Source organism: Pezoporus occidentalis, unplaced genomic scaffold (genome assembly GCF_034315485.1).
Source record: "Pezoporus occidentalis ecotype Australia unplaced genomic scaffold, CSIRO_AGI_Poc_V1 ctg76, whole genome shotgun sequence".
Lineage (NCBI taxonomy): Eukaryota > Metazoa > Chordata > Aves > Psittaciformes > Psittacidae > Pezoporus > Pezoporus occidentalis.
In genome coordinates this window covers 3,218,004-3,237,435 of record NW_026916115.1, presented here as the reverse complement: position 1 = coordinate 3,237,435, position 19,432 = coordinate 3,218,004, and the positions used below count along the sequence as shown (strand labels likewise).

The window sequence follows — 19,432 nt, the reverse complement described above, 5'->3', positions numbered from 1 at the left end:
AAACAATAATATATTTGTTACTGCTTGTGTTTCCCATCCAATGCATTATTATCTTCCAAAGATTCACTTCAGTACATATACAGTCTTAAACCCAGTACTTTTATATATCATTCCTTAAACTTAGATGCATGTGAGCAGCATTTCTACTAGTGCTCATGAGTTCTTAACACTCCTCCTCACTGCACGTTATCAAGTGACAACTGTAACACAAACAAGGCAGTTGTATTTTTTGGTTATTTCTGTTGCTGTTGCTCAGTGCTCTTTGTCAAGTCTGTGCCCAGCAGATTAGGGAGAAGCACACCAGTTACAATGGCAGGGACAACAAATAATGCTATTTATTCAAGTAGTAGGCTTCCTAGATTAAAAAAAAAAAAAAAAAAAAAATACAGTGTCAGAATTACCTTGGGGTTTTGTTATCTTTATATCATTCTGCATCTGAACTGAAAAGGACCTCCTGGGCCACAAAAATGTTTCTTTGCTATATTATGCTGTTGTGTGATGTGGCATCCATTTCATAAACCTGTAACAGCAGCAGTATTGCAGTATTCCAGCTTAAGTTTATTACCGATCATTTTACACTTATCTACTCTGACGTCCACATTGTGCTTTCTTTGAGGCAGTCCCCTTCCAATGACATTCACAGTGTGTCAAACACACTGATGTTTATCACCTTGAAGTATTTATAGGTACCACTCATTGTTTACTAAATAAACCAATATTCTTAGGGCTTTTGAACTCTAGAGCATCTTTGTAGTTTCCTTCTGCATCTCTTCAGTTCTGTATTAATCTTACTACAAGTGATTGACTTTTAAGAGAGGTCACACTATGTTTTCTGTATTGATGTTGTATTCCCTTATTCTAGAAAATCTACTTTATCTCATAATTGAGGATTTTATTGTTCTCTTACATTTGTATGAAATAGTATTCATGACTAACCAGAGGGTTCCACAAATACTATTAGGGTGGTGAGGCACTGGAATGGGTTGCCCAGGGAGGTTGTGAATGCTCCATCCCTGGAGGTGTTCAAGGCCAGGCTGGACAAAGCCTTGGGTGGCATGGTTTAGTGTGAGGTGTCCCTGACCATGGCAGGGGGGTTGGAACTTGATGATCTTAAGGTCCTTTCCAACCCTAACTATTCTATGATTCACCACCTTAGAAGTGGATTTGTGTAAGAGCACACATTTTTAATAAAATTATGCTGTACTTCTGTATACATTTACATTTCACTTCTTAATGAACATGCAGTATTTCATTACACTGAAAACAACAAACATTGTAGGGTTTTTTTTTCACTTTGAAGACATCTTTGGATAGACATCTGACCTTCCCTGTCTTGGATTTTGTCCATCTCTTGAACTGCCACTTGCACCAACTCATGACTTTAAAATCAGATCTATAATTTTGTTATGTGTTAAAAGGCATAGCTCAAAAATTTTTGCTCATGAGAAGTGGACTTATCCAAGGATAAGCAGAGCAGTCATCCATTTTTGTGCATCTTAGATCCTGCTTTTCATGGATAAGTTATAGCTGTTCCTTCAGGGAGCTGTGTGGTTTGCAGTGTAAATTGAAGTGACCGGTGTGACATCCCTTGTGATTATGCTTCCCTTTATCACCTGCTTCTGAAATGATCACTTGCCACAATTTATCCTGGGGCATTAAAGTTTAAAAAGTAGCGCAGTATTTTAAAAAACACAAGGAAAAAGCCCAAGCAAGAAATGAAATAAATTTTGTCTGTCAGATGAAAGGAAGCAGCATGAGGAACAGTTAAGTTGAGCAACCACATTCTTCTGTATCTTACTGATATTTTGTGTAGTCTTACTGGCTAAACTTCTGAGGAAGTCAGTGAAGACTGGACAGGTGCTTATGTTAGGTAAAACTGGCATATTGTCAATGCAGATAATTAAAAAATGTGAATTGCCTTCCAGTGTGGCATGAAATTTACAGTTATTGTAACTTTTTGAGAAGAATCACATGAAAAGTGCACTGAGTGTAACTGGGCATGGGTCTTGTATCCACAAGATAAAACAGCTGTTTCATTCTCTCTCTGCTCTTCCTGTGCATTTACAATGGCTTGAGGAGCCTGAACTGATTTTTAAATCAGCACTGCTTTAAGCCAGAGGTTGGTTGAGGTAACATACAGGGTTCCTTTCCGGCCTAAACTGGCTTTGATTCTAGGTGATCTGGTTTAGTCTACTCTTAAGTGCATTAAATCTTCAAAAAGCTCTTTTCAGGATAAAACAAAGTGTCCATATTAGAATCTAAGGCAAAATAGATGTCCTCTGTACCATTTTTTTTATAGCTTCTTTATGTGGTTGATCTCAGGATAAGAGCTGAAGCTTCTGGTAGAGAAGAGGTTCCTAACTCTCTGCTGCTAGAGATCAGAACCAGCTGATCTGTTTTCAAGGTCTTCTCCTTTAGGCAGTGGACCAGAAATTCAGTTTTAAAGAGGCTCTCAGATGTTTTTGTGTTTTTATTTCCTAAATCAAGGACATCCTTTGACTGTAGGTTTTGCTGGGCTGAAGAATTCCTTCCTGAGACATGCTCCCCCTACCCTAAAAACCAGTACTTGGTGACTTGCTGGAGATTATCTCTTAAAAAGACAAATCTGTACCTGAAAATATCCAGAATCATTCAACTTCCAAACTACTCATTTTCCAGCCTTAATATAAGCAGTTTTATATTTTTAAATGCCTGTATTTATCTGCATGCTAAAAATCCATCCTGTCCTGACTAGTTACCTTCTTAGCTCATTTTATCTCCTCCTCACACTTAGAATTAAATTTCTATTAGGTGAATGTTCACCATAAACTTTGCATTTTGAGGGAGTAGATGTGTTCTCTTTTTAAAGGAACAGAAGGCCGACAGCAGAAAAGGAACATGAAATTTGTGTGACTTCATTTCTTTAGCAGTGTTGAAGCCTGATTTATGTGTTGTTGACACCTCTCCATTATATTGTCTACTTGTAATTTCTAGATGTTGGAAAATGATGATGCTGTTTCAGTATATATCAGAACATACAGTTCTGATAGTTACTATTATTTTTTTATTATGAATTATTATTTTTATAATGATTTAAATACATGTATGTCTCATGTACCTAGCAAATTTTGTGATTCTGTGTGAGAATTTTTTCTTAAGTAGGTAATGGAAGTAAATAAAACCATAAAAATAATCATTCCAGATGAGACTCGTGAGCTTATCTACCCCAGTATCTTGTTGGCAGCAGTGAATACATGGGAAAAAACCTGTAAAAAAGGACAATAATACATTAGGGTTTTTTTTTATTTCTGGCAGTTTATGTCTTGGAGACTCTGAGAAAGAAGTGGTATCTCATATTTCATAACTCTGCATGGATTATTGTTCCATGAGTTTGTCTGGTGACTTTTTGAACACATGTAAACTAGGAGGCTCAGAGATTTTCTCAGCTTATTTACGTTTTGGTTTTGCTTTGATTGTGTCACCTGTGTGAGTTTCATGTGAAGTTCCTGGTTCCTGCGTTAGAAGGCATTTTGGACAGTTAGTACCTCTTCACTTTCTCCACACCACTCATAATTTTCTAAGTCTACATATCCCTCATCAGCTCTCTGTTTTCCAGGCTTAATAATCTTAGTCTATTTTTTGTCTTCATTTGGAAGCGTCTGATGATCCTTATTCCCTCTATAAATACTGTAATGTCTGTGTTATCTCCTTTTTGAGATAGGAGGACCAAAGGAATGCACAATATCAAAGATGAAAACACATAATGGACATATACTGTAGAACAATGGCATTCTCTGTTTAGATCTTTATTCCTTTCCTATTAATTCCTGCTGTTTGATGTGTTTTGTTGACTTGTGCTGTGCACTGAGCTGATATTTTCATAGAACTGCCCACAGCGACTCCAGGATTCACCCCCAAGTAGGAATTGTCAGCTCAGTTGTCATTTATATGTGAAATTGATATTGTTCTCCGTGTGTATCAATTTACATTTATCTACATTGACTTTAATTTACCGTACTATTGCCCAGTCATTCAGTCTGTTACGGTCCTTCTGCAGTTCTTTACTGTAAGCCCCTCTCTTAAAACCCTGAATAATTTAATAGCATTTGCAAATGTTGTCACCTCATGATTTACCCTCTTTTCCAAGCCATTTGGGAATAGGCCAGCCAGCACATTCCATCAGACAATTCCATCAGATTGCTGATGGAATCTACTGTGGAAATTAATTGTTTTATCATGTTCCCTCAAACAATGATAAAAATGTAAACTTCACTAAATCCAGATCGCACTGTTGTAATTAGACCTGAAGAATACAAAGGACAAAGTAATTTCTGATAAGGAAAGGGATGAAGTTCTTACTGTGAGCATGATTTAAGTTGTATGGATTTTTAGAGGTGTTCTGGTGCAGAATTTGTCGTATCCTTTCACAGGAATTGACTTGAAAGAGAACTTCCTTTTTTGTACTTTGAGTTTTAGAGTCTGCTTAGCTTTACAAAGTCAGTAATTTTTGCTATTAAAATCCAGGCAATCCAGTTTCTTCCTTTTTTTTTTTTTTTTTACAGTTGATGTAGATGTTATCATACATCAGCATTATCAATTAGCAATTGATACATCAATTATGAAAATGTTTAGTTTATCTCAATACTGACCTTTCAGTACTGTGCCCCATTACGATAAAAATTCAATAGTCTTGTCAACGGAAAGCACAAGATAGGAGACAAGACCAGTCGTGGCTTTGCAGGAAGGACTGGGACAGAGGGAGGACAGAGAAGGCTGGGCTGCTCACACAGGGAGAATGTGGGCAGGCACAGGAAGCAGAAGAAGAGAAAAATAATCTATAGTATTCACAAAGGGTTATAATTTTAAAATTATGCAGGTTGCCATTTTTTACAGCAAGTTGTCATGCCTTGTTAAACATGCAAGTAAGAGCACTCGTATCTGGGAACTGAACCACTATGAACGCTCAAAACTAGCATGTTTGTGTTCAGGCTTTGTGCACTCTTGGCAAAATAGTAAAAAATAGAAGCTGCAGTGGTCATGATGGCACATACGTTTTTCTGCATAGAAAACAGTACAAGAAATACAGAGCTCTCGCTTTGACCATCATAAAATGATAGAAACCCATCATTTTGCATAGAATCCCATGAGTTTTTTCCAAATATTTTCTCTGTTTTTATGTACAGATGTGTGCATATATGCACATAGAATCATAGGCTAGTTAGGGTTGGAAAGGACCTTAAGATCATCTAGTTCCAAGCCCCCTGCCATGGGCAGGGACACCTTCACACTAAACCATGTCACCCAATGGCTCTGTCCAGCCTGGCCTTGAACACTTCCAGGGGTGGAGCATTCACAACTTCTTTGGGCAGCCCATTCCAGTGCTTCACCACCCTAACAGTAAAGAACTTCCTCCTTATATCCAATCTAAACTTCCCCCTGTTTAAGTTTTAACCTGTTATATGCATTAATATATATGCATTAATGTTCTATAGTGTTCCCTATGTTCTTCTCATTTGGTATGTTTTAAAGTAGATTTATAAAGGACTTTATAAAGAGATTTATGAAGGACTGCCCATCAACATCCTTGGTATCTTGCTGCAGAATTCAGAAAATACAGATAATTTGAAGTCATATTCTGCATGGTTTTATTTTCTTAGAGAATATTTCACTGTTAGCCACTTATCCTGAGTTCAGTGGACTTCAGCTGTGTACCTCTGAGCAGAACTAAAACTGTTTCAGAGTCATGTGAGTGAACAGACATTTCATGGCTGGAAAGGTCAGAAGCAGAACGTAACTGTACTTAAAAGACTAAATATTGTATGACATGGAAATCAAAGCACAAGAAATGCCTGTTTATCCTAAGACATTCTACTTAGTGTTCAAGTTACTTTCTTATGGGCCTTGTTTAGTTTTTAGGTTTACTTCAGTCAGGCTTTTCTGAAGAATTCAGGACAGTAACTGAATGGCAAGGATAAGAGAAGTGAAGCTTGCGTGAAGGAAAAATCGCATTTCCTGGTCAGACGTAGATAAAGATAAGATGCAGTGGTCAGTGAGGATGCAGAAGTGTTTAAGAATGGTAGGGAGTGTAAACGATTTCTAACTGCAAATCTGAATGACGGTTCACTGTTACATTGTGTGAAAGGAGTTCCTGAAAAACACAGAACCTTGGATGTCGACTAATAAATAAAGGGGGTTTTGTCAAGCCTTGGGAATTTTTGGATTTTAGGGACCTTGTTTTAAAACAAGAAATCCAGGCCTGATGTAAAAATCATAATGATGGTATTAGACCATATCTTTTGGAAAGCTAATCCTGTAGTTAATTTTCCTCTTTCCTAAAAAATTTGCACAATATTTATAACCTGAATTCATCTGGGTTTAGCCACTAACTGTTGGATCCTATTATAACTTTCTAGAATTGAAGACTTAATAATCACTTAATTGCATTTTTCATAAGCCCATATTTTACCCCAAATGAACCAAACCTGAATTTCTATAAGGAGAGTTAGCTATTAGATTAAAGTCTGATTTATGCCAGGAAGAATTTGAGGCTTTTTGTACAGATGGTGCTCTGAATTGTCTGTCTTCATGCCTGTTTTGCCAACAAGTCACTAGTGACTCTGCCCAGGATAATACATGCAGTATAAGGCTCTTATTTCTTCCTTTTTAATGTTTTGAGTGATGTTTTCATTTTCATGGGGAACATAGAACCTAATATTTCTGGAATACCATGTTTAACAGTGTGTGGTTTAGTTAGATGGAGACACTTTCAAAATCCAGAAAAAATACAAAAAGCTACTTCCTTTCCTTTAAGCCCTTTCACCCTACAAACATACAGTCTGGTAAGCTGATACTTTAACCTGTGGTGTACAACTGATTGGCATTGTGGTGTTTACCTATATACATAATAATGAACTAGATGATAAACCAGAATCTTTGCAATTGCATGCATAGGGACTTCAGAAAGTATAGGAGAGTTCTTACCACAATCTTCACTTTAACCTTAAACCAGAATGAAACGTGTGTTGGTGGTGGTTTCTTATCTCTTAAGAGAGTAATGGCTTCTCTTGAAAAGGACCTCAGTAAATACCCCTGATCTCAGCCTAGAAGGAAATGCTGTAGCCTCCACCTCTTCAAAACCCTGCTCTGTGGTCTAGTCAATAGGGAAGATTTTCCTCTGCAAAATAATGTTTCACAGCCTGAGATACTTAAATCGACTTTCTTAAGGCCACCTGTATTAAAAGCTTATTTAATACTACACAAAGTTTGCAGGTACTTTAATTGTCCTAAATCCCATATCACCAGAGGATGAATAGTTGTGTCCTCATTGTCATCATTTGCCATATTTGACCTGTGGCTTCTGCTGGTTCTGCTTTAATTGCTTTCTCACCTGTTGTGTGTGTCACCGTGATCCAGGGTGACCTGTTTGGATGGGCTACCTTTGGTAATAATGTCCTGCTTTTTTTAAAAAAATTCTCATCCAAGAAAATGTATTTGGAAGGAGCCCACTGTGGTGCTGTAGCAAAGTGAATGTGAGTAATTCATGTTTTCTGATTTTCTCCATTTTTTGTGCGGTACTTACCTAGGCTTGTTCACAGTAACTTAGTATGATTTTCATGTTTTAACTACTCATAAATGTGTTCATTATTTCAATTCAACAACACCATGCTACAGATTTTCACTTGGCATTAGTATTTGAACTAAATATGGTTTTCTTGACATGTTAGACAAATGATGTTCAGATCTTAAATATGCATTTGCAGAAGTGTTTGCAATCAATGTGTTTTAGATCCTAGAGCTCCTCACAGTATTTTAAATTACCACCTTTCTGTATGTCAGATATGTATGGAATATTACTGTCTGCTCACTCTGATCAGAAATGCATATTGTTCTGTTGCATAGCCCATTTTATTATTAGGCAGTTCAAAAATGAAACAGCATAAAAACAAGCTTTCTAAAATCCAAACCTATGAAATGAAGTAATACCTGCCAGATGGCAAAGGTACCTGGACTGTTCCCTGCATAGGAGTGATATGAGGCAATTTAAGGTGTGACATCATAGTGTTTTCCTTACAAGATGCAGTTAATTCCTAGCATCTATTCATATGCATATGTTGACATCATTCCATCTCTGCCCATCATCTCCAGATTTAGAAATGACTCATGAGAACACAGCACTGTAAATTATCATTATTTAAATTATTTAATTCAGTCCTGCAAAAGCTGTGCAAAGATGGGCTATGGCTTCTCAGAAGCTGCCTGCTGCTCTCTCCTCACCAGCAGTCCATCATGATGTCTTTGCCCCTCTTCCATTCATCATCTGGGAGGGATGAGGGTCTCCAGCTCTACCTGCCCGTCACCAGGTTGCACTGAATCTGTATTTGTGTTATTCCAAAGCAGATTGAATATGAGTTATGATATTGGCTGGCAAGCCAATTTCTCCCTAACCATTCTAATGGTTAGGGGATGCGGCTCATGTACTGTGAGCCTGGGATTCAACTGCAAAAAACCTCACAGCTGAATTGATTTAAGGTAGATAGGGAGGGGGAGCTCAGCTGTCCAGCCGCTTACTATTGGCTTCTTATTACGGCATTCTCCCCGGAGAGGCTGTCTGCATGCTCATTCACCCCCCTCCTCCTCCCAGCCCCCTCCTTGCCTACCCCTTCATTACTGATTCACAGCGAGAGGCAGCAGCGGCAGCCGCTACGCTTGTCACGAATCAGAGATTGCAATGAGCTCATCCTTTTCTCTTTGCAGCTTTAGAACTGCCCTGGCTTTATTGCTCTTATTGCTGCTGCTATCTACTTGCTCACACATCTATGGACACTGAGCCCTGTTGCCTTTCTCCTATCTGAGCTTTCCTGCACTCATTTGCTGCCATTTTCCTGCTTTTTAGGTACATTTTCAGATCCATGTTTTCTCTGGTTTGCTTTTCAAATCTACTCTGGACTCTGGCTGAGGCAGCACGGTGGATCATATTTTTCCTTGATTCTTAGCAGAGATGCTTTGCTCTTTCTGAGAGACGGACAGGCGTTGCTGTAGGCAGCCATCCAAACCCATTGCAAAGGTCTGAGGCTGGCTCTCCTCATCTTGCACTTTTTGAAATTGTGGTTCAAAGCCTGTTTTTCTCACTCTGGATACTTACTACTTGCTGCTCATGGAAGAAGGGGTACCTTGCAAAGCCCCAGCTGCCAAGCTCACACCACCTGTCAAAAAGTCCCAGGACATACATGACGAGAGAAGCAAGCTGGTGAATGAGTATGCATGCCGGGTGCTGGAACTTCTGGGAATGGGGCATCGCCTATTTGTGCCTCGGCTGCTTGCGGTGAGATCACATTTTCTTGAAATAAATTTGTTGTGAATTTGCCATCTTCCTTCCCAAACCTGCTGCCCCCCCGCCCAGAATTCTTGGCACTGAATAGTAGCATGAAATAGTAGCATGAAACATCTCTCATTTTTAACACTCAGCTTGTCACAATCCATCTCCTAAGCACTGAGTCTTTTTTTTTTCTGATGCTAGCTGGGAAGGGCTGGACACTGGTGGTGCTGATGGGGATCGGTGCCACTCCTTAACTAGCTTGCAGGGCTCACAACCAGGGCTGTGTTATTAAAAAATGCTTTCCTAAAGCCATGCATGCTTTTGTTCTCAGTCCTGTAATGATTCCAGATAAGCAGCATGCCCAGTCTACTTCTAGATACTGATGGGAAGTGCATTAATGCTCAACATTTCAGATTTTACACTTGTGACATCAAAGTCACAGTGATTTTAAACATTCATAAAAATTCAATCTATGGTGATGTTTTATGGTTTTCTGCTGTTTCTGTGATTTTGAAAAGGCAGTTGACAGCATTTTAAAAAGTTTAAAATACATGTGTAGAATTATCCGGGAAATAAATTGTTAAAGGTGTTTTTATCCATCATGGCAAATGATATCTGTATGTGAAATAGCCTGAAAAATGTGTGGCATGATGCAGTGCAGAGAAGTACGCCTTTATCATTTCTACGGCTGTACAAAGCAGACTAAAACCCACAAAGTAGTGGTGAATACAGAAGTCACTGCGTAGTCCTAGCTGAGTCTGCTCTCGGGTATTGTAACTAAACCTGACTGCAGCTTAGAAGTACGCTTGGTTGATGGTCTTGTACGCCAGAATGTCATTTTTATGTTATGCATGTGAAGACAGCTCTTTATATATCCCATCCCATTTTCTGGTAGGATGATGCCTTTCTTTTATGTCCATGCCCTGCGCAGTCCTATATTGTAGTTGTATACAGTGAGCTGTCTAGCATTTTCGTTGTGCTAGTGGAGCCTATCTCCACCTCCTGCAGTACGCTCAGATAAATGAATGTGTTCTGTGTATTATAATGTATTCAGTGTTAAAAAAAGGGTGGGTGTTTGAACCAGTGTGTCCCTGCACTGTGAGATGTTAGGTAAAAATAGAAAAATCACAAACTCTTTGGCTGCTAGTAAGCTGCAGATGAATTTGAATATCTACTGTCACTTGTAGAATTGAGTTTAGCAGCTGATAATGCATGGTTAAACCTGTTGTATGTGTAAGCATTATTCCAGTTTACCTCCAAGTATATGTAAATATTTTTCCATCCCATTCTGCTTGAAGGTCTCTTGGGCAAGGACTGCCAAATCGTTCTCAGTTGTTTTGTGATGAGCTCTAAAGAAATTAGAGACAAAACCACTAAGCTGTCTTTTTCACTTGGCTTAATCAGGCTTTGTATCTGGCCCTCCAGATGGAGAATACCAGGAAACACAACGTACTTTGTCACCCAGGCAGCTTACCTTTGCTGGATGATATAATATTGCTTATTAAAAAAAAAAGGGGGGGGGTGTACGGAGACAAAATAATGTTTGTGTTATTGGAGAGTCTTGAGTCTTGACTTGTGGAATCAATGTGGTTTCCTGTCAGGTTTTATTAGCTAAATATACCTCCTCTGACATACATTCTTTTGACGTATACCCCTTCCATAGAGGAGGAGAGACTGTGTTTCTGTTAATTTTTTAAAAATGAGAAATCTCTGAGGACCAAGATTTTGTACTTTAATTGGAACTGAAGGTACTTCAGAACCTCAGTGTTTTATAAAATTAAGAGCTAGGGGTTGATTTTTATTTTTATTTTTTTTTTTTTTTTTTTCCTATGTGCATACGCTTATCCCTGTGCTGTGGTTTTGGGAATAAATGCCTAGGACAGGCAGAACATGTGCCTGTAGTGTTATGTGAGGAGTATGTTCTATAACCTTTAGGCCAACCTTAGTCACATCAGCTAATCACTGCATCAGCTAACTGTGTTGATGGGCAGGTGAAACAGCACTAAATCTATGTGGGTTTACCCACTTTGGGATGACTATGGGTGAATGAAGCTGGTAGTTCCTGGGTTTGCACTTACCCACATTTCATGAGCGTTTTATGTGTCAGAATGAATGCTACCTTTATAAGTCTGCAGCCGCATATAAACACAGTGGTGAAATTTTGAGCAGAGGGATACTACTGGGTGTACACAAGATCACTGCCATATTTATGGATGCCAGCTCACTGTGCACAAAATCAAAGCTGTATTTTCTTCATAATACTTTTGTACCAGTGTTTTACAGAGAGTACAGGTCTTATTTAGGGTAAAATGCATTTGATAGTGTAGCTTTCACAGTAAAGAAATGGACATAAGCAATATCAATAAAAGGAGGTTTTTGGATGTATTTTACTAACAATGTGTGCCAGTGTAACTGTAACAGTGTAGCTTTACCTATCAAACTTTCCCAGGCCTGGATCCCAAGTTTATCCACCCTCATGCTCCTTGGCAGCACAGAATGTCAACTTCATCTTCTTGGAGTCACTGAACAGATGACAGGTCTGTGGCTTGCATTTAAGGGCAGCAGTGTAAAGTCGTGCAATGTGCAGCATTGCAGTCTTGTTGCTGCCAGCAGAAAAGGAACTATCGGGTTAGAAAAAATAGCTCACATACCTTGATTTTACATTCCGTATCTTCTTAAAAGAAGTTAGAACCACACTGTGTGTGTTATAAATACTACGTTTTGAGAAATTAGTGTGAGGATACTAGTAAACATTTTGAATTTGCCAGTAGCAAATTAAGTAGTGGAGTAGAGTATGGTTAGATTCTTTTCAGCCTTTAAATTGGCCTTGTTCCTGACCACGTTTATTAAAGTGTTAAACAGGGAGATTATGCTCACTGACATTCTGTAGGAATTCTAAATATACATACTGTATACATAGAATTCCACAGAAATTGATAAATTTTATCTGAGGAGGAAGAATGAAATTAAGCAAAGGTAGTGTGGTTGATCTGAAATTTCTTCTGCCCTATTAGTTCCCAGGTGGGAATAGAAGTTTTAGATGATACAGTCAGTAATAAATGAGTCTGCAGAATTAATAATTGAAGACAGAGAAATTAAAGAAAAAAACAAAGGCTTTGTCTTTTGTCTTAATCACATTTCCTAAGTATTTTGGGGAAAGCAGTAGCACCGTTATTTACATAAAATAAAATTAAAATAAAATAAAATAAAATAAAATTCTGCTCCTGTTTTCTGGACAAAAGCATTTTTTCAGAACTTTACCTTTAGATCTGAAAGCTTTGCTAGTACTTGTGGGAAAGGGCTTTCCCTTGGTTTCAACTCATCCATATAAGATAATTTTAAGAATACATTGAAATACTTAAGCGATGTGGGAAGGACATTTCAGGGCTTATTTAGTTGAACCCTAAAAGGCAAACTGAGACTTTTGGTCACAGTTCTCACTGAATTTCCTCTTTTTCCTGTTTTTAAAAATGTATTTTAACTAAAAATATGATTATTTGAAAACTACCTCTAGAATAATAAAAGATACCTTGAAGTCCCAGGGTGCAGAAAAATGCAATGCACCTGCCAAACTTTAATTATTGGTTCAAGAAACTTAGAGATGGTTTTGTGAAATAAGTTGTTGATGAGTTCCACAAGCTGAGTGATGCAAACCAATGAATTTACAAATCTCTGCCTGTCAGACAGCTGCCAAAAGATTCCTGAGGTGTCTTTATGATTTATTGATTAAAATCACAAAATGTCAAGAAATGTGAATCTCAGAATGCCGACATTGCTATTTTTTACTTTTTTTTTTTTGTGTACTGCATATGTCTCTATCTAGATATGTAGGCACACAACAGTTTTATGTTGCTTCCTGTTGCTCTCAAAATGTTATTTAGGTTTTTTGTGGTTTTAGTACTGAAACTAATTCTTTGATCAACAGATTATTTTTATGAAATTGAAATATTCAGCAAAGTAGAGCTGAACAGTATAGGCTCTACCACTCATTTTATCAAATTATACAATATGATGGGTTTTATTTCCATGATTTGCCATTATTCTTATGGGATTTCCATTGACTAAAGATCTTTCAGGACTGAGAACTCAAAATTCTCAAGCTATAATTTAATGAGTAGTTTGTTGGGGGCTATTAAAATATTATTATAACAGTAATTCAAGCAGAAGCCTAGAAGTATTAATATAACTTTAAATTTTTTACATGTAATGGCTGATTTTCTGATGTACATGCCTTTGTCTTTTTTGGTATTTATTTTTAAATGACGTTCTATGGACATCAAGGGTGGGTGCATCTGCTTTTCTGAGGTTTGGCAGGTTAAAAAAAAAGTTTTAAAAGTTTTTCTTTCTCCTCAGATTTCTAAAAAATTCCCAAACTCTCAATGAATTATATTAATTTAAGAAAAAGAAATTAAATACAAAATCAAAATGCCTAGTCAGGACCTCTAGGAAGAATACATGCTTCGAATTAGGATAGCTCAGCTTCTACTGAAATGCTAAAACTTTGCGAAAAAGTGTGTTTGGTGTTTGTTTTGTGCTGGGAGCAACTGTCCAGAAGTCTTAATTGAAAACACCCTCCCACACTATTGGAAGCATGTACCAGCCAGCCTGTATTGGAGCATTGCAGTTATCTGAGCACCTTCTGTGTAAAATCACCAACAGCAGCAAAATGGATTTACAGATTGGCTGGTATTCCTTTACTCTTGGTGTCAGAGTTGCGTCTGGGGCTATGTTTCAGAGGAGGGTGGTAGAGGCTGCCATAGCATGAGGAAGAGGAGGGTACTGGAAATGCAGGAGAGCTTGTCTCACAAGAAGGCAAATTTACAATATAATAGGGAAATATGTTTGAATTTTATAGTGATCACAGCTGTCAACATCTCTGAGTGGGAAGGAGAGAAATGGCTTTCAAGTAAGCTGGTTATTGAGCCATTTTCTGCTTTTTGATCAGCATTACCCAGATGAACTTTGCCCAGCAGCAGCTTGGCTGCCAGCACGGGTTTTGGCAGTGATGCTGTGTGCTGCCCGTGCGACAAGCTGCTCCTACCATGCTCTACGACTTGCAGATAATCCTAAATACAGCCCATTGTGCAGATGAAACAGTGATCTAGTCTCAAGTTTGGCAAAAGCTTATCTAACCTCAGTAAAGATCAGGCAGGAGAAATAGGATTGAGGAAACAGGTGTGTTGGCCATAGCTGCATTCATGAGTGGATCTGATTCATTAGATACTGAACTGCACCAGATTTCTGTCAACACTACACTGGTCTTGTCAGATTGAGTCTCAGCCATATAGTCCTTCTGCCAAATTTTTGTGGACAGAATCAGATGTGATAGTTTGTAAAGCCGAGCATTTCTCATCAGCATCCTGAAGGCAAGCTTTTTTTGTGTCCCTGCAGTGATGACCCAGCAGCTTCCTTGGCTGCAAATGAAGGGAGGATCAAATAGATCTTGGAAGAACTCTAACGATTTTGATGACAGAAAGTTGCCTATATTAAGAATGCTGCAGTCTGCAGAAATGAATGTGCTGAAGCTACTTTAGTTGTATTTGGAGTTTTCTTATGCTTTCCTTGTGATTGATGTATCAAAAACTACTACAATAGTGCCTGTTAGGGTACACAGTATAATTATCTCCAGAAATACACAGGTTGATTGGTAAACATGCACAACGTAAATTTTATCCTTATGGACTCTTGAGGACATCAAAGGAAATGCTGCTAGGCATATTCCCAAAGTGAAAGATTGGGCACAGCAGTGATGATTAGCAGTGCTGTGGTGGCACACCTCTGATGTCTGCTCAAGCTCTCCATTGTCAGAGATATCGGATACCCACGAAAATACCCCCTTAACTTCTGTGGCTGTACCAAGTTTGGTACATAACTTAAAATCCCTTCAAAAATCCTTCTCTTTTCCCCCCACCAAATTACTATTTTTGATAGACTCTCTGGGTAGGGGGCTGTAGCATTTTCAGCAGAAATGTGGAATATATTGAGCTGGGTTTTGAATATTACTGTTACATATATGCAGCACCATACTGAAGTTCAGTTTTGTCTGTACTTTGAGAAGGGCTTTTACATAGCAGACATAATTATTTTCATGTAAATAGACTGGTTGATGCTAGTTTGTGGGGTGCAGAAGGAGGATTCATAAATAAAAGTAAAATTTTATCTGCATTTCAGTGATAATTAACACCCAAGAGAAATAATAGTGTAATTGAGCCTCAGCTCTTGCATGTCAAAGGCTGCACGGTTTTCCCCAGTTCTCTCTGTGTAGAGCCAGATCTTTTGTGTTTGGCTGCAGTGTGTTTTATGGAAAGATAATCTGAAAATTGGAGACAGAAAGGATTTTGAGTGGTTGACAATATAGTTAGGAATCAAACTTTGAAACTGTGTATGTAGTGTATCTGCTGTGTATAACAAGGCAAAAAATGACAGTATTACTCATGAGAAGGCAAAGGATGCAGACATCGAAGTGTTGGCAGTGGTACTAGAGCAATTAGTTCAGCAATTAACCTTAACCTGAGGTACCTGTGCTGCTTCTGAGGTATCTGTAATAATACTTTGATACACAGTGCCAGTCTTCATGAGCCTAGTCATCTTTGTTCGCTCTTTCTGGGTTAAAGATCTTGACATTCACATTTTTGACATGGTGTCCTAAATGTCTTGTCTGGACATTCATTTTCTGTGAACATTTTAAAGGAGTACCAAGGCTTGGTATTTCATATTTGCTAAATCTCTTCATGTAGTTCTTGGCAAATCCAAAGATGAATACATTTTTCCCTGTGAATCATATTACTCCATCAGTAGCAGAACTGGATTAGTGTTGAATGTTTAACATTTTCTGACCTGCTAGGCTTGATATCACACTGAGAGGTACAGTGTTATGAGAGATGTAGAAATAAGCATGTAAAACATTTTCTGGCACAGTGTTCTTTGAGAAACTGTGTCACAGACTTCTGCACATTGACTTGCTGATGCCTTTTATGAGTCATATGCATTTCTGCTTTTGCTGTTCATGTCTGCAACCATATATATCTATATATACATTGTCTTTTTAGGGCAGCATTGTGAGAATCAGCAGTGATCTAATGCAGACGATCTCTAGAAAATATTACAAATTTTCCTAGGCTTTTATTGTTTGCCTGGGTTTTGTTTTTTTCTTCACTGAGTGACATCTTGACAGGCTGAGCCGGAATCCCTTTCTTATCCTGCAGGTATAGAAAGATAAAATAGAGTAATGTGTTACAGTCCTCTGATTGTGCTGCTCTGCCTGGGATTCCTTGGATATGCTTTAACCTCTATTTTGTTTTATGAGATAGGGGTTAGAGAGCTGATTTCAAGGATAACATTTTTGAGCTAATGAGAATACTGATGGTTTGGAATACATTCAGTAAATGACAAATCTGGTAAAAGAGCATGACTGCCATGTTCTCAGTGTTTACTGTAGTTCCCTGTGTTTAATTGCAGACCTCAAAAGAGGACCTTCTACAAGCTGATTTTGAAGGAGCTTTAAAATTCTTCAGGGTTCAGTTGCCCAAGAGGTACAGAGCTGAAGAGAACGCCAGAAGACTGATGGAACAAGCCTGCAACATTAAGGTAAGGGTGGTCTTCATTTCTTCTCAGTCACCTGGATTTTTTACAGGAAAAGTAATGTGTAATGTTAAGAATGGCAGTAGCATATGGAAAGTAAAGTAATGAAATCGTTACTTTATTTTTATAAATGTTTGTATATTTATACACACATGCATGCACACACTTTTTATATTTAAAGAAAGTAAAGCTCTGAGGTTTTCCCTCTGTCTGCTTTGGTACTAGCTAAAAATTTGAAATAGAAAACTGATGTGGGATCAAACTGAGTTATCAGAACTTACTAATTCACTAACTGATGATTATATTGGGGTAGAAACTTAGTTTTGTTTGTATATCAAGCTTATCAAGACAGAATAACTTATGTTCTGCCTGATCCAAGATTGTGGTACTTTGAATATTTGGACCACAAGTATTGGGTATGATGAGGATGAGGGACAGTGGCTATAAAGTTCTCACTGTGTCTCTTGAGTTCCTCTTAATTAGTGACAATAAACTGTCTTTTAGACAATTTTTTTTCTGCTTTTTAGGAGTCAGACAGTTCTTACGGTGTGGTCTTTTTCCCTCAGAAGCTTGGTGGCTTCAGCCTGTCATTGCTGTCCTTTGTCTCTGTTTCCTCATTGCGGGTGGTTCTGTGGCTTCCATCCTGGCTTCCTGTTGGCAGAGGTGACATGCTGTAGCTTTGTTGCGGGTCTCTGACTGCCTGGTCATCTCTAGTATGTTCCCACCAGAGTACTGGCTTTCTAGTCTAGGTGTAGCAGGACATTTCTCATTGTATGTCAGTTTCATTGCTGTCACTCGTGTTCTTGCTTATCAATACATGCCATTCTTATAAGCTGTTCTCTGTAATATTTCTGCTGGTTCTTTTGCGTGCAGCCACTTCCGTTCATACTTACTTCAGACTATCTTGTTATTTGTGTTATGCATCCCTACTGATTATGTGATGCCTTGACTCTGTTAACTTGATGTCCCACATTAAATTAAAACACACAAGGGTTGAACTGAATTCACAGTTTTTATTCATTTGGATCAACTTTTCTCGCTTTTGCCAACTAGAAAGTCCTTAGAGAGCCAAATCTGAATCACAGGAATGTAACTTCTGGCTGGAAATGGCATGTTAAATGTGAGAGAAAATCACCTCATAATGAAGAAGGTGATCAGAAGTCATCAGCATGGCTATATGAAGGATAAATAATGCTTAACCAGGTTAATAGTCCTATGGGATGACTGTCTTGGTGCATGAGAGGAGAGCTGAGAATGTTGTTTATTGCAAGTATAAACAGTGTCTCCCATAATATCATTGTAGACAAACTGACGATTATGGACTAGATAAGTAAACAGTGGGGTGAACTGAAACCTGGCTAAATTGCCTCATTCAAACGGTTGTGATCAGGAACAGGATGTTCATCTGGAGGCCTGTCATTAGTGTTGTACCTCAGAGCTGATACTATGACCAGTACTACTTAGACTCTTCATAAATGACCTCAGTGATGGAGCAGAGAGCACCCTCAGCAACAAGTATGCAGATGACACAAAGCTGGGAGGAGTGGCTGATGGACTGGATGGGTGTGCTTGCCACCCAGAGGGACCTTGACAGACTGGAGAAACAGGCCAGCAGGAATCTTGTGAAGTTCAAGAAAAAGAAGTGCAAGGTCCTGCGCCTGGGAGGAACAGCTACACACACCAGTACCTGCTGGGGGCCAGCTGGCTGTAAAGCAGCTTGGCAGTAAAAGAACCAGGGGTCCTGGTGGACCTTCTCCTCTACTCAGCCTGGTGAGATACATCTGGAGTACTGTGTCCAGGCCTGGTCTCCCCAGGGCGAGACACAGCTACAACGGTGAGCATCTGCTGAAGGGCCCTGAAGATCATTAAGGGATGGGAGCAGCTCTCCTGTGAGAAAAGGCTGAAGGAGCTATGGCTGTTCAGCCTGGAGAAGAGAAGGCTCAAGGGGATATTATCACTGTTTATAAATACTTGGTGGGAGGAACTAAAGAGTAAGGATCTAGGCTTTTCTCAGTGGTATCCAGTGAAGAGGCAAGAGGCAGTGGATACAGAAAGAAATTTAAAAATATTTATTTAAAAGCTATTTATATGTTTATAACTTCAGGGTGATCAGACACAGGAACACTTTGACCAGGGAGCTTGTGGAGTCTCCATCTGTGGAGATATTCAAAACACAACTGGCCCTGAGCAATTTGTTGAACTTAGCTGTGCTTTGAGGGGGATGTTTAGACAAGATGTTCTCCAGAGGTCACTTCCAACCTCAAGTATTCCATGATTCTGTGATTAGGCATTATAATCATGGTGCTTATTTACAAACAGGAGCTAATAACTGCAGGAGTTAACATGCTCAAATAGGAAATTAAAGTCTTGATAATCACCACTGGAAGAGGTCCCAGGGAATGCAGAGGTTTTAGATGAAGAGTAGTTGTCTGTCTTGTTGAATGCAACAAAACTTGTTTTGTTAAAAAAAAACAACAAACAAGACCCTGAAACATTGAATTTGTTTTCCTGAATTGAGGCACTGTGTGTCTTTCAACTGCTTCTTGTCTGTATTGA

The 19,432-nt window shown here is 38.6% G+C and overlaps 1 protein-coding gene across 5 annotated transcripts in view; it reads left to right on the top strand.

The window, feature by feature from the left end:
• Positions 1–19,432, top strand: part of RABGAP1L (RAB GTPase activating protein 1 like) — a 242,294-nt gene that overhangs the window by 168,905 nt on the left and 53,957 nt on the right. For 4 of the 5 annotated variants that reach the window (XM_062602213.1, XM_062602212.1, XM_062602211.1 and 1 more), the window contains exon 18: positions 16,754–16,882. In XM_062602213.1, coding sequence (XP_062458197.1) covers positions 16,754–16,882 — 129 coding nt within the window. Of the gene's footprint in view, positions 1–8,666; positions 9,302–16,753; positions 16,883–19,432 lie in introns of those variants that run through there. The other variant, XM_062602215.1, reaches the window with a different exon arrangement.